Source organism: Podarcis cretensis (assembly GCF_951804945.1).
Source record: "Podarcis cretensis genome assembly, chromosome: 12".
In the NCBI taxonomy this organism is placed as follows: Eukaryota; Metazoa; Chordata; class Lepidosauria; order Squamata; family Lacertidae; genus Podarcis; species Podarcis cretensis.
Window position 1 is genome coordinate 3,763,568 of NC_137181.1, and position 16,004 is coordinate 3,779,571.

Here is a 16,004-nt window from a genome sequence, read left to right on the forward strand (position 1 = left end):
TGAAAATACAGCACCGCTATAAAACTGAACTCCTGGGCTGAATTACGTAGCTTCTAAGAGCGATTTTACAGCGGGAGTGGCTGACTTGTAAAAGCACCCTGTGATCCTTGGATGAAGGGAGGTATATAAATTTAATAAGTAATACAAACTAATAATAATAATAGTACTACTTATAGTAAAAGGTAAAGGGACCCCTGACCTTTAGGTCCAGTCGTGGCCGACTCTGGGGTTGCGGCGCTCATCTCGCTTTACTGGCCGAGGGAGCCGGCATACAGCTTCCGGGTCATGTGGCCAGCATGACTAAACTGCTTCTGGTGAACCAGAGCAGCGCACGGAAATGCCATTTACCTTCCCGCCGGAGCGGTACCTATTTATCTACTTGTGCTGGTGTGCTTTCGAACTGCTAGGTTGGCAGGAGCAGGGACTGAGCAACGGGAGCTCACCGCGTCGAGGGGATTCAAATCGCCGACCTTCTGATAGGCAAGTCCTAGGCTCTGTGGTTTAACCCACAGCGCCACCCGTGTCCCAATAATAATAATAATAATAATAATAGTAGTAGTAGTAAATTGGCTGAAGGACCATATTTGTCCTTCAGGGTTTCAGGGACTTCATAGCAGAAGTGGGAGTGACCCATTGCCCCCACAAAATGATTCACACACACAACCCAACCGCCCTACCCCACCCTCAGTTGACCTGTGCATGAATTGGGTTCATCACCCGCCTCCCCAAATGAGGGATCTGATGACTGGAGATGACTGGAGAGGTGGTGATATGTATCCCCATAGGAGATGACTGGAGAGGTGGTGATATGTATCCCCATAGGGCACTGAGCTGGGGCAGGGAGATTTAAGCTGTTTCCATTTGGCTGCCAAAATCTTTGGGATCCTGAAGGAGATGGAAGAATTGCTGGGGAGAGGAGCAGCAACAGCCTGGGGTGGATATTCTACGTGGGGCTGCCCTTGAGACTGACCCAGAAACTCCTGCGGGTGCAGAATGCCACAGCGAGGCTCCTTACGGGGTCCTTGTCATGGGATCACATTCATCCGGTGCTATACCAGCTGCACTGGCTCCCGGTGGAGTACAGGGTCAGGTTCAAGGTGCTGGTTTTAACCTTTAAAGCCCTATACGGCCAGTTCTGGGCACCACAGTTCAAGAAGGACACTGACAAACTGGAACGTGTCCAGAGGAGGGCAACCAAAATGGTCAAAGGCCTGGAAACGATGCCTTATGAGGAACGGCTAAGGGAGCTGGGCATGTTTAGCCTGGAGAAGAGGAGGTCAAGGGGTGATATGATAGCCATGTTCAAATATATAAAAGGATGTCACATAGAGGAGGGAGAAAGGTTGTTTTCTGCTGCTCCAGAGAAGCGGACACGGAGCAATGGATCCAAACTACAAGAAAGAAGATTCCACCTAAACATTAGGAAGAACTTCCTGACAGTGAGAGCTGTTCGACAGTGGAATTTGCTGCCAAGGAGTGTGGTGGAGTCTCCTTCTTTGGAGGTCTTTAAGCAGAGGCTTGACAACCATATGTCAGGAGTGCTCTGATGGTGTTTCCTGCTTGGCAGGGGGTTGGACTCGATGGCCCTTGTGGTCTCTTCCAACTCTAGGATTCTAGGATTCTATGACCGCCTCTCCTGGTATGTCCCACGGAGGACCTTACGGTCTTCAAACAAAAACATATTGGAGATCCCAGGCCACAGGGAGGTCAGGCTGGCCTCAACCAGAGCCAGAGCCTTTTCGGCCGTGGCCCCGATCTGGTGGAACGCTCTGTCCCAAGAGACTAGGGCCCTGTGGGACTTGACATCTTTCCATAAGACAGAGCTGTTCCACCAGGCCTTTGGCCAAGGCACAGCCTGACCCCCTCCTTCGGTAATCCTCACAGAACTCTAGCCCAATGGTTGCCATTAATTTGATTCTGAATTGATTTTAGAATGAATTGGTTTTAGAATGCTGTATTACTTTTACTGTTGTGAGCCGCTCTGAGCCCGGCTTCGGCTGGGGAGGGTGGGATATAAATAACATTTTATTGTTTTTATTATTATTATAAACTGCTCCTGGCATAGGGAGTTCTTTTAGCGCACCGTTTACCTCCATATAAGCCACAGAAGAGTTGCTGAGTTTAGCATCAAGGAATGGAGTTTTAAAAGAAAATATTGGGGAAGGCATGTAGCCCAGCATTGAAGATTTCCATACAAAAAGACCCACCCCTGGCGGGGCTCAGAGAGACCCTTGCCTAAAAAAGCTTGAGAGCTGCTGCCAATCTGTGTAGACAGTATTAATCTAGATGGGTCAAATGTTCTGACTCGGTTCCAGGCAGTTTCCTCTGTTCCGTGCTGTCCGTGGGTTGTCCTAATCTTCTGCTGAATGTCCTTACGAATCACACTCCCTGGTTTTTTTTACCAGTAGCCTTTTTAAAATATTAATATTCTGGTTCTTCAGGGTCCAGCTCCCTTTTCTGGCTCTGTAGAAGCGAAGTCTCAATGAGTGTGTGCTTCCTGCTTTTAACGCGCGTGTATGTACCGTATTTTTCGTCCCATAGGACGCTCCGCCCCATAGGACGCACCTAGTTTTTTTGGGGGGAAATAAAGGAAATTTTTTCCCCTTTATTTCCCCCCCAAAAGCAGGTCGGGGAAACCAAACCAGGTCGAGGAACGGCGCTGCGCCTCCCTGCTGTCCCCCGAGCTTGTGGGGCTGGCCGATGTCTGCCTCAGGCGGCAGGCTGCTATCCGCAGCGTGGGGAGCCCTGCGGAGAACTCCCGCAGGGCTGCCTAGGCTGCGGATGTGTTCCCGAAGCGCCGGACGCTCTGCTTTCAGCACGCCCGGCGTTCCGGGAAGCAGGCTACTATCCGCAGCCTAGACAGCCCTGTGGGAACTCCCGCAGGGCTGCCTAGGCTGCGGATGTCTTCCTGAAGCCTGGAGAGAGAGAGGGGTCGGTGCGCACCGACCCCTCTTGCTCTCCAAGCTTCAGCGAAAGCCTGCATTCGCCCCATAGGATGCACCCAGATTTCCCCTTCATTTTTGGAGGGGAAAAAGTGCGTCCTATAGGGCGAAAAATACGGTAAATACTGACACGGAAACATTTAACGAGGATGGGAAGAGGACAGAATCCTCAAATTGTTGGGTTGGAAGGGACCAAAAGGATCATCTAGTCCAACCCCCTGGAATGCAGGAATCTTTTGCCCCGCGCGGAACTCGAACCCACAACCCTGGAATTAAAGAGTCTTATGCACTACCGAATGAGCTAGATGTGCCTTAACTCTGTTTATGTGCGCAAAACAAGAACAAACCTCTGGTTATGTGAAACATTCAATAAGCACACAAGACGTAACCGGCTGGACGTTTGAAAAAATAATATATACTATTCATTGTGTTGAACTGTAGATTTCAACAGAAGTAGCTCATAAAGTTCAACGAAAAAAGTAGAAGACCCAGTGGATCAGTTCATTCTCTAAATCAGCATAAGGTCCATACATGTGAAAATGCAGTTCCACAGAATCCTTTCAGAGTCTAAGACGAGGATTTCTGGAATATTAGCCTTGTTTCGCCGTCCTGGGCTTCATCAGTAGTACAAACTCATATATGATATCACAGGACCGTGGATCTTATAGCATAGTAGTAGCTGCTATCCTGTGATATCATATATGAGTTTGTACCACTGATGAAGCCTAGGAACTGCCACAACCTTTTGTGTGGATTGTTGGACTCCACAGACAGGTGGAATAGACATTTTCACATATATGGACCTTATGCATCAACTGATTAGAGAATGAACTGATCCAATGGATCTTCTACTTTTTTCGTTGAATTGTAGATTTCAACAGAAGTAGCTCATCAAGTTCAACACAATGAATAGTATATATTATTTTTTCAAACGTACAGCCGGTTACGTCTTGTGTGTTTATTAACTCTGTTTATGTCACGAGAGCTAGGTCCGCTGACCCCAGGCTGGGACTGGGCAAAGGCAGGAGTTTTGAGAGGACCCTGGGGGCTGTGGCTCAGTGGTTAGAGCATCTGGCTTTGCATGCAAAAACTCCTAGCTTCAGTCCCCAACCTCTCGCAGTTTGACTTGGAATGCCCCCTGTCCGAAACCCTGAAGAGCTGCCAGTCCGTGCAGACAATATTAAGCGAGATGGACCAGTGCACCTGACTCTGTATGAAGCAAATTCCTATGTTCCTGCTGTGAGATTGTGGGGAGCAGATTCTCCCCCCATAACCTCCTGCCAGACGCTCATTACTTGGAGGGAGAGAAACTCAAATGTGTGTACAGAGAGCGAGAACCCACGGGGAGGTAATAAAATCTCCCGTACCTGGTGATTGTTGACCTTGAGAGGTCCTGGAATTTTTTACCTGCGCTGGTCTTTCGGAAACCTAATCGCTTGCACGCAAGAGCCAAGTACAGAATGACCAAGCAGTTCAGCTGACTGCTTTTTCTTTTAAAAAACAAAACAGGTGCAGATCTTTTTTCAGCCAGAAAATAGCATGTTTCAGGTATACTGGATCGAGGCTGTTTGAAAAAGCTTTCCCCCATCTCTGCACTAGGCCATAGCAGCTATTTACCTTGTTATTAAACATAGCCTGGTCCTGTTCAAAACTACTCTATCAAGGGGGTCCTCTGTCTTCTCCTCTTATTCCAAACACAATAGCAAAGAGATAGGCGGTCTTTTTAAATGCTAAGAAGGGCTTTGGAAACCACAATTCAGAGGGACCAGAGTGACTCCATCTATGATGTTTATTGAGGGCCTACTGAATAATGGTCTCATTGTGCATTTTAATTGCACACAGACCTGACGGATTTTTCTTAAAAGCAGAAATCGTAATGGATATCAGCAGCTGGAGACAATGGGCCGGCTGAATCTCAGCTTAGATGCTCAATTCCCTGCGTAGAATTGCAGAGCTGGAAGAGAGACCACAGGCATCAGACTTGGGTCACAGTCGAGAGGCTTAAATGGAATTGCCCGATAGTTGAAGCTAGATCGGGGAAGGCTGGCCGGGAGGTTTTCGAAACGGGGAAGGAAGGAGGCCTACTGGGCTGAAGGTCGGTGAAGCAAGATGTTTGTGTCCGTCTGGTTCTGCTGATGTGCAACTCTGCCGCCCAAGGAGGTGTCGTAACTCTGCGGCAAAGCAGAGGGTCCCAGCTCCAGTCTCGCCTGCCTGAAGCCCTGGAGCGCTGCTGCCAGTCCGTGCAAACAGTGCTGAGCTAAATAATAATAATATAATAATTTATTATTTATACCCCACCCATCTGGCTGGGTTTCCCCAGCCACTCTGGGGGGCTTCCAACAGAAGATTAAAATACAGTGGTACCTCGGGTTACATATGCTTCAGGTTACAGACTCCGCTAACCCAGAAATATTACCTTGGGTTAAGAACTTTGCTTTAGGATGAGAACAGAAATTGTGTGGCGGCAGCAGGAGGCCCCATTAGCTAAAGTGGTGCTTCAGGTTAAGTACAGTTTCAGGTTAAGAACGGACCTCCAGAGCGGATTAAGTTCTTAACCCGAGGTACCACTGTACAATAACCTATTAAACATTAAAAGCTTCCCTAAACAGGGCTGCCTTCAGATGTCTTCCGAAAGTCTGGTAGTTGTTCTCTTTGACATCTGATAGGAGGGCATTCCATAGGGAGGGCGCCACCACCGAGAAGGCCCTCTGCCTGGTTCCCTGTAGCTTTGCTTCTCGCAATGAGGGAACCGCCAGAAGGCCCTTGGCGCTGGACCTCAGTGTCCGGGCAGAACGATGGGGGTGGAGACGCTCCTTCAGGTATACAGGACCGAGGCCGTTTAGGACTTTCAAGGTCAGCGCCAACACTTTGAATTGTGCTTGGAAACATACTGGGAGCCAATGTAGGTCTTTCAGGACCAGTGTTATATGGTCTTGGTGGCCACTCCCAGTCACCAGTCTAGCTGCCGCATTCTGGATTAGTTGCAGTTTCCGGGTCACCTTCAAAGGTAGCCCCACGTAGAGAGCATTGCAGTAGTCTAAGCGAGAGATAACCAGAGCATGCACCACTCTGGCGAGACAGTCTGCGGGCAGGTAGGGTCTCAGCCTGCGTACCAGATGGACCCAGTGGCCTGACTCTGTAAAAGGCATCTTCCTATGTTAACCGAGGGGTTGTGTCTCGTGTGGGGCACAGATGGCAGAAGGGGATAGTCATGAAGTCATCAGTGCTGAGGGGGACCCTGAGGGTCATCCATCTCAACCCCTGTCCACAGCTGTCTCTGGGTGGGCTTGAACCACCAGCCCCCTCTGGTTAACAGCCAGGTGCACAGACACATAGCGCCACGGTCCAGCTGGCTGTCGCTGTGCTTTGCTATAGTTGCTGCTGCGAGTTGCTGCGGTTTGAGCCTGACCCCTCTTGATAATAAAATAAACACAGCTGTCCCCAGGAGATCTGGCTGCCAGCACAGGCCTCTCTGGGCCCAGTCGTTCCCTTTATTTTATTTGTTCAAAGCCTTTGTATCCTGCTCTTCAGCCGGAAAGGCTCCGCGAGTAGTTTGCAGACCGGCGAAGGCAGCCCAGCCCCAGCTTGTAATCCAAAAAGGATGTGACACAAAAGGAAAAGGGGATGGCGAGGGAAGAAGAAACAAGCAGACCCAAGGCACCCAAATTCTTAACGTTGCGAGATTCTCGTAAATAACCGGTGTGGTGCAGAAGCAGGCTGCTTGCGGTTGAGAAACAGGCCTTGGCAGGTCCCAAAAATAGCTTAGCAGTGACTCCACCCTGGAAGCAGTACCTGGAATTGACCATTCAAGGTGAGGCCTTGGCTGAACTGGCTGGGGCTGATGGGAGTTGTAGTTCCAAACACCTGGAGGGTGCCATGTTGGCAAAAAACTGCCCTAGCCCTAGAGCCCTAAAAGCTCTTAAACTGCTCTCCTCCTAGACACAGTCTTCCAGTTTGGCCAATGTAAACACACTCCTTTCCCTGGGCGTATCAATCCCATCAGGTTGAAAAAGTACCGTATTTTTTGCTCTATAAAACTCACTTTTTCCCTCCTAAAAAGTAAGGGGAAATGTGTGTGCGTCTTACGGAGCGAATGCAGGCTGCGCAGCTATCCCAGAAGCCAGAACAGCAAGAGGGATTGCTGCTTTCACTGCGCAGCGATCCCTCTTGCTGTTCTGGCTTCTAAGATTCAGAATTTTTTTTTCTTGTTTTCCTCCTCCAAAAACTAGGTGCGTCTTATGGTCTGGTGCATCTTATAGAGCGAAAAATACAGTATTTCTACGGTATTGGTTTACATAGAAAGCTTTCTTCCCTCTGTCTGTCCCACAACGTCTCTGCCTTCTGGAGATGCCTGCTCGGGGATCCTTGGATCTGGAATATTTTCACACACCAACAACACATCCTGTAGAATTCTATATTTCATCTGCACAGTTGTAATGAATTTCTGGAACCAAAAATTCGCATAGAAAATACACGACTCTTAAGCTCTATTTTGGCCCCAAAACGGCAACTTAGGGATTCTGTTTTGGCAACTGTAACCCTGGTTTAAGGAGCCATTTGGCACCTATCTTATATACCTCGGGTTACAGACGCTTCAGGTTACAGACTCCGCTAACCCAGAAATAGTACCTCGGGTTAAGAACTTTGCTTCAGGATGAGAACAGAAATTGTGCTCCGGCGCTGCGGAGCTAAAGTGGTGCTTCAGGTTAAGAACAGTTTCAGGTTAAGAACAGACCTCCGGAACGAATTAAGTTCTTAACCTGAGGTACCACTGTATATAACACTGAACTATTGATTGTTGGCCATGCAGCAGCACTTTTAACCACTTCCAAATTGAGGTCTGGACCCTGGAGTGGGGGTCAAATGTGGCCCTTCTGTTCTCTCTTTCTGGCCCTTGAAATCCTCCCTGGGCCGCCGCCCCTTCCTCAGCCACGCCTTCCCTGACTTATTTCTGCTGGATGTGTTTCCTTGAACTCTGAGACTGCCTCTTTGCTCACCTGGTTGGAGAGATGAGTGTGCGACTGCATTTTAGGGTTACCAGACGTCCCCGTTTCCCGGGGACAGTCCCCGGATCTGCGAATAAATCCCCGGACAAATTCCATCCCCAGAATGTCCCCGGATTTCATCTAATGTCCCCGGAAAATGCAGTCTCTTTTATATATATAATTTTTATTAACTTTCCAATAAAAACAAATTTATAACACAATTAAACATTAGGAACTCATCACACGTCTTTTTTCTTTTAGACTTCCATCAACATGTCTGATAATTTTCCGTAGTTATTACATATCTTCACATTTATCTTCACATTCAGTTTATATTGCACTATGTATATCTTATCTTACCATGTTATTTAAACAATATTTCTACCAAACCTTCTTACAGAGCTTCTTGGAAACTTACAAACGTTATATCATTATCACAAATATTTTTAATATATTCTGTAAATTTATTCCAGTCCTCAGTGAATCTTTGGTCCCGTCGGTTGCGAATCCTCCCTGTTAATCTGTCCAGTTCTGTGTAATCCATTAATTTCGTTCTCCATTCTTCAATTGTGGGCATTTCTTGTTTCCATTTCTGGGCCAGAAGAGTTCTAGCTGCTGTTACTGCATACAAAAATACTTTCTGATCCTTCCTTTTTATCTCACCACCTAGAATTCCTAATAGGAATGCTTCTGGTTTTTTTAACAAATGTATATTTCAATATTTCCTTTATCTCATTATATATCATTTCCCAGAAGCACTTCATTTTTTTTACATTCCCACCACACATGATAAAATGTCCCTTCTTTCTCCTTACATTTCCAACATTTATTACTCACTTTATAAAGGTAAAGGTACCCCTGCCCATACGGGCCAGTCTTGACAGACTCTGGGGTTGTGCGCCCATCTCACTTAAGAGGCCAGGGGCCAGCGCTGTCCGGAGACACTTCCGGGTCACGTGGCCAGCGTGACAAAGCTGCATCTGGCGAGCCAGAGCCGCACACGGAAACGCCGTTTACCTTCCCGCTGGTAAGCGGTCCCTATTTATCTACTTGCACCCGGAGGTGCTTTCGAACTGCTAGGTTGGCAGGCGCTGGGACCGAGCAGCGGGAGCGCACCCCGCCGCAGGGATTCGAACCGCCGACCTTTCGATCGGCAAGCCCTAGGCGCTGAGGCTTTAACCCACAGCGCCACCTGCGTCCCCACTTTATACATCTTATATACCACTTATACTCACTTTATACATCTTACTTAATTTGACTGGTGTTATATACCATCGATATACAGTGGTGCCTCGCAAGACGAAAATAATCCGTTCTGCGAGTCTCTTCGTCTAGCAGTTTTTTCGTCTTGCGAAGCATCCCTATTACCGGATTAGCGCTATTAGCGGCTTAGCGGCTAAGCAGCTATTAGCGGCTTAGCGGCTTAGAAAAAGGGGGGGAAAGGGAAAAAACTCGCAAGACGTTTTCGTCTTGCGAAGAAAGCCCATAGGGAAATTCGTCTTGCGAAGCACCTCGAAAAACGGAAAACCCTTTCGTCTAGCGGGTTTTTCGTCTTGCGAGGCATTCGTCTTGCGGGGCACCACTGTATCATTTTCATAACATTTTCTTTAATTGTGGTGCACCAGGAAATGCAGTCTTAGCAGCCCGGAGCAGTTGGCTCTGGCTGGCTTCAGGAGCTGCTCGGAAGTCCCCATATGATGGCAGTGCAGGGGCTCTTAAGATGCCGCTTCCGGGCTGCCTCCACCTTTCCTGAGCCCAGCAACTAAGCTGTGAAGGGAGGCTTCACGCTGTCTCCCACCTCCTACTTGCGTGCAAGCAGGGATCTCTCAGCTGTGAAGGGAGGCTTCACGCTGCCTATCAGAGCTTGCGTGCAAGCAGGAAGGGGCAGGGATCGCTCAGTTAGGCAACGGGAAGCCTCGCTTCCCAGCTGAGGGATCCCCGACGCCTCCTGCTTGCACGCAAGTAGGAATGGGATTGGGGCTGCTCCGATGGGAAAGGGGACATCGCGCTGCCCGAGCCTCGCCGCTGCCGCCGCTCTCGGCCCACCTTCTCGGCCTTCCATGCCTGACCCACCACGCACCGCTTCCCCACCACCACCGAAGAACCAACAACTCAGGGGCTGCCCAGGATCATGGAGAAAGGAGATAGACGCCTCGGAGGAAGGGGAAATGTGGCGGTTGAGGTCAAGGCAGCGGCCGCCCCTCTGCCACCACCATCACTGCAACATCAACTTCCAGAACGTAGTATTTACAGTGGTGCCCCGCAAGACGAACGCCTCGCAAGACGGAAAACCCGCTAGACGAAAGGGTTTTCCGTTTTGGAGGCGCTTCGCAAAACGAATTTCCCTATGGGCTTGCTTCGGAAGACGAAAATGTCCTGCGGGTTCCCCCCCTTCCCCCCCCCTTTTCCTAAGCCGCTAAGCCGCTTATCAGCTGATCCGCTGATAAGCCGCTTAACAGCTGATCGCTAAAAGCCGCTAAACCGCTAATAGCGCTAATCCGCTAAACTGTCAATGGGCTTGCTTCGCAAGACGAAAAAACCGCTTTACGAAGAGCCTCACGGAACGGATTAATTTCGTCTTGCGAGGCAACACTGTATTCACCGTATTTTTCACTCTATAAGATGCACCAGACCACAAGATGCACCTAATTTTTGGAGGAGGAAAACAAGAAAAAAAAATATTCTGAATCTCAGAAGCCAGAACAGCAAGAGGGATCGCTGTGCAGCGAAAGCAGTGATCCCTCTTGCTGTTCCTGGCTTCTGGGATAGCTGCGCAGCCTGCATTTGCTCCATAAGACGCACACACATTTCCCCTTACTTTTTAGGAAAGAAAAAGCGAGTCTTATAGAGCAAAAAGTATGGTATTTAATTTAAAGTGTCCCCGGATTCATTGAAAAAAATCTGGTAACCTTACTATATGCGGCCATTTGGCTGCATATGTTTTCTCGCTGGCTGGTCTAAAACAGTCTTCAGGGGCAGACCCGCGTAGAGTGCGTTGCAGTAGTCTAACTTGGAAGTTGCCTGTTCCGTTTGACCAGGCTGAATTCAAAGCACTTTCTGTCGTCATTGCTGCCTATAACAGTACGCAGAATATTAATTTGCCGGCATGTGATTCTTCCACCGGTTCTGAGTACATCCTCTTTTCACTGCTGTGTTTTCTAAGCCTTTACACTGGTATAGACTGTGGCTCACAAGAAATTCCTTGTCTCTCTCTTTCTGCGTCCCCCCCCCCTTCAGCCATCACCCTAGGACAATGAAATCCTTGTTCTTTTGAGATCTTGGGTACAAATTGCTCAGGTCTCCTTGGGTATGGGGTGTAAATGATACTGTCCAGGTGTGTTTTTTCCGCCGCACCTGCATAGGCTGGCTGCAGGTTTTGTATTTTGTGCATCAAGTGTCCAGCTTTCGCTCACATTTCCTGGTCCACTTATCCTGGGGGCTTGGGAAGGGGGTTTTGGCACTGTGTACGACAGCATGTCGTTGATGCAAAAATAGTTCGTTGCTGGTGGATAGCCCTAGGCAGTGGCGTAGCGTGGGTTGTCAGCACCCAGGGCAAGGCAAGTAATTTGCGCCCCCTAATCCATGGATTTGCGCCCCCTAACCCGTGGATTTGCGTCCCCTAACCCTAACCCCCAGATGTTGCGGCCGCCCCCCCTGCACCCCCCACGCTACGCCACTGGCCCTAGGGCAGGATTTAGGTTTGATGAGGCCCTAAGCAACCGAAGGTGATGGGGCCCTATATATGTCCAGCTGTCCTTTGTCAACAACAAATTGTCACTGTTTTTTGTATTACAGTGGTACCTCAGGTTACATACGCTTCAGGTTACAGACTCCGCTAACCCAGAAATAGTACCTCGGGTTAAGAACTTTGCTTCAGGATGAGAACAGAAATCGTGCTCTGGCGGGGCAGTGGAAGCTCCCATTAGCTAAAGTGGTGCTTCAGGTTAAAGAACAGTTTCAGGTTAAGAATGGACCTCGGGAACGAATTAAGTACTTAATCCGAGGTACCACTGTACATGAAATCAATCAGTAGCCATAAGACTCATACTCTTAGTCTATGCTGCCCTAATCATCAGTCTACAAGCACTCTTTAATATTAGATAGCAGCAGGGGTAGGCAACCTAAGGTCTACCATCTCTCAGACCATGTGGTGGGCCAGACTATATTTTGAAAACATAATATACAGTGGTGCCCCGCAAGACGAATGCCTCGCAAGACGGAAAACCCGCTAGACGAAAGGGTTTTCCGTTTTGGAGGTGCTTCGCAAAACGAATTTCCTATGGGCTTGCTTCGCAAGACGAAAATGTCTTGCGAGTTCCTGCGGGGTTTTTTTCCTTCCCCCCCCTTTTTCTAAGCCGCTAAGCTGCTTATCCGCTAAGCCGCTAAAAGCCGCTAATAGCGCTAATCCGCTAAGCCGTCAATGGGCTTGCTTCGCAAGACGAAAAACCCGCTAGACGAAGAGACTCGCGGAACGGATTAATTTCGTCTTGCGAGGCACCACTGTATGAATGAATTCCTATCCCCCACCAATAACCCAGAGATGCATTTTAAATAAAAGCACACATTCCACTCATGTAAAAACACCAGACAGGCCCCATAAATAACTCAGAGATGCTTTTTAAATTGAAGGGCACATTCTACTCATGTAAAAATATGCTGATTCCCAGACCGTCCGTGGGCCAGATTTAGACGTTGATTGCGCCAGATCTGGCCCCCAGGCCTTAGTTTGCCTACCCATGATTAAAACAAACCAGGGTTTGTAAGCCGACAACAAACCATAGCTTCAAATGGTGTGTTGTTGGCGGTAACGAAACCATAATAAATGTGATAAAATAAATCACAATTTAATAAACCAAAAAGGTAAAGGTACCCCTGACCATTAGGTCTAGTTGTGGACGACTCTGGGGTTGCGATGCTCATCTCGCTTTACTGGCTGAGGGAGCCAATGTTTGTCCACAGTTTTTCCATGTCATGTGGTCAGCATGACTAAGCCGCTTCTGGTGAACCAGAGCAGCGCACGGAAACGCCGTTTACCTTCCCGCCGGAGTGGTACCTATTTATCTACTTGCACTTTGAGGTGCTTTCAAACTGCTAGGTGGGCAGGAGCAGGGACCGAGCAACGGGAGCTCACCCCGTCGCAGGGATTCGAACCGCCGACCTTCTGATCGCCAAGTCCTAGGCTCTGTGGTTGGCATTTTGTATGTCTTAGGAGCTGCCTGCTAAAGGAGGCATCGCCTAGCGTCAGATTTGCAACTAGCAGCTACCCTCTGAGCGTTCAGCGTCTTAAGTGGAACCAGTGACCCATCTCATGCTTTTATGTCTGTTCCTAGGTACCTCCTTGAGCAAGAATTCCCCGGAATGAGGATCGGTCCAGAGCCCACGACGGACTCCTTCATTGCCGTGATGCAGGGCGATGTGGAAGGCATAATTCCCGGGAATGCGCTGGTGGTAGATCCCAAGAAGCCTTTCAGGAAACTGAATGCCTTTGGCAATGCCTTCTTGAACAGGTCAGTGAGGAGTGCTCTGCTCTCTAGATAGATAAAACTTTATTCGCATTAGCCAATGGCCATAGCAACAGTAAATGCCGACGTGTGTTTTAATCAAGTTTTTAGTTTACAGTGGTGCCTTGCAAGACGAAATTAATTCGTTCTGCGAGATTTTTCGTCTTGCGATTTTTTCGTCTTGCGAAGCACGGATTTTGGAAAAGCTTCAAAAATCACCAAAGTCTTCAAAAACCTCGAAGTCAAGTCGCAACTGCACCCCCTGAATGCACGGTTTTAAGAAAAAGGAAACAAACTTGCAAGACAAAGGAAACAAACTTGCAAGACGTTTTCGTTTTGCGAAGCAAGCCCATAGGGAAATTCGTCTTGCGAAGCAACTCAAAAAACGAAAAACTTTCGTCTTGCGAGTTTTTCGTCTTACAAGGCATTCGTCTTGCGAGGTACCACTGTATCTTTGATTCTAATGATGTTTCGAACAGTTTGTGTGTGTGTGCTGTTTTGAGGCAGGCGCTGAAAGGAACAATGTTTTTTGTGCGTGCCTTTGTCCCTGGCCAAATTTGCCTCCTGACTTTCCTGGCATTTACTTAGCCCCAGCGCTCTCTCAGATGCTAACTAGCAGTTCGGACTCCTGCCGGGGCAAAGGCTTAAAAGCAAGACAAACAAACCCTTGTGGCGAAACCCTAAATTTAACACATGAAAACATTTTTCTCGGTGGCTGCCTTTTAACTGTGGGAAGAGGGTGCAGAGAGTGGTGGAAGACAACTCTTAGCAGGGGGGCCTAGATCTGATTTATTGTTTGCACAGCTAAATAATCAAGAACATTTCCTTCCAAAACATCAGGGCCAAATCCAGGAGGCTGGTATTAAAGGGAAAGAGAGATTCGGCTGTCTGCTGGTTACATACGGGGACAGCCATGGTGGTGTTCGCCATGTAGAGCATTAAATGAGTAGTGGTTGCTGGGTTTGGATTTCAGGATGAATTTTTCTGTTTAGATTTCACTATTTTTCTTTGCTGCATTAATACCCCAACTTTTTCTCCAATGAGCTCAAGGTGGCATGTTGTTGTTGTTGTTTAGTCGCTTAGTCGTGTCCAACTCTTGGTGACCCCCTGGACCAGAGCACGCCAGGCACTCCTGCCTTCCACTGCCTCCTGCAGTTTGGTCAGACTCATGTTTGCAGCTTCGAGAACACTGTCCCACCATCTCATCTTCTGTCGTCCCCTTCTCCTTGTGCCCTCCATCTTTCCCAACATCAGGGTCTTTTCCAGGGAGTCTTCTCTTCTCATGAGGTGACCAAAGGATTGGAGCCTCAGCTTCAGGATCTGTCCTTCCAGTGAGCACTCAGGGCTGATTTCCTTCAGAATGGAGAGGTTTGATCTTCTTGCAGTCCATGGGACTCTCAAGAGTCTCCTGAAGCACCAGAATTCAAACGCATCCATTCTTTGGCGATCAGCCTTCTTTATGGTTCAGCTCTCACTTCCATACATCACTACTGGGAAAACCTGAGCTTGAACTATACGGACCTTTGTTGGCAAGGTGATGTCTCTACTTCTCAAGATGCTGTCTAGGCCTGTCATTGCCCTTCTCCCAAGAAGCAGGCGTCTTTTAATTTCCTGACTGCTGTCACCATCTGCAGTGATCATGGAGCCCAAGAAAGTAAAATCTCTCACTGCCTCCATTTCTTCCCCTTCTATTTGCCAGGAGGTGATGGGACCAGTGGCCATGATCTTCTTTTTTAATTCCCAACAACAAGACTGTGAGGTAGGCAAGGCAGAAAGACAGACAGGCCCAAGGTCACCCAGGGAGCTTTGTGACCAGGTGGAAATTCGAACCCGGGTCTCCTAGGTCCTAATCTGACAATCTAGCCACTGGGCCACACTGGCTCCATTGGGCTTGTTTTTACGGAGGATCAGAAGCTCGGCGGTTTTGAGTCCCCGCGACGGGGTGAGCTCCTGTTGCTCGGTCTCTGCTCCTGCCCACCTAGCAGTTCGAAAGCACGTCAAAGTGCAAGTAGATAAATAGGTATCGCTCCGGCGGGAAGGTAAATGGCGTTTCTGTGCTCTGCTCTGGTTTGCCAGAAGCGGCTTAGTCATGCTGGCCACATGACCCGGAAAAACTGTCTGCGGATGCAGACAAACGCTGGTTCTCTCGGTCTGTAAAGCGAGATGAGCGCCGCAACCCCAGAGTCGTTCGCGGCTGGACTTAACTGTCAGGGGTCCCTTTACCTTTACCCTTTAGTCTTCATCACATGGAATGCATTTCAGTGGAGAACTTCAGAGGAAAACCAGTGGGCCAAACCAGTGGGCCCAAAATATTGTCCACATTCTGTCCCTTGTATTACTTCATTGTGACATTTTTCTTCTGCCTTTCCACCCCTTAGATTCGTTTGTGCGCAGCTGCCAAATCCGGTTCTGGAGAGCATCAGCGTGATTGACACTCCAGGGATCCTTTCCGGGGAGAAGCAGAGAATCAGCCGAGGTAAAGTGAAAGGAGCAGCTTCTGTGGAAGGGACTGTCATTGCTGAGGAGTAAAAGCTTAAGCATGTTGCAGAGTTCCCAAACGATAGACCAGAGGCAAT

General features: G+C 48.6%; 1 protein-coding gene across 1 annotated transcript in view; it reads left to right on the forward strand.

Annotated features, from left to right (window-relative positions):
* The window catches only part of LOC307199175 (EH domain-containing protein 3), a 35,114-nt gene that overhangs the window by 5,411 nt on the left and 13,699 nt on the right, over positions 1-16,004 (forward strand). Inside the window, exons 2-3 of the mRNA XM_079946908.1 lie at positions 13,258-13,434; positions 15,807-15,904. Coding sequence (XP_079803034.1) covers positions 13,258-13,434; positions 15,807-15,904 — 275 coding nt within the window. The remainder of the gene's footprint in view (positions 1-13,257; positions 13,435-15,806; positions 15,905-16,004) is intronic.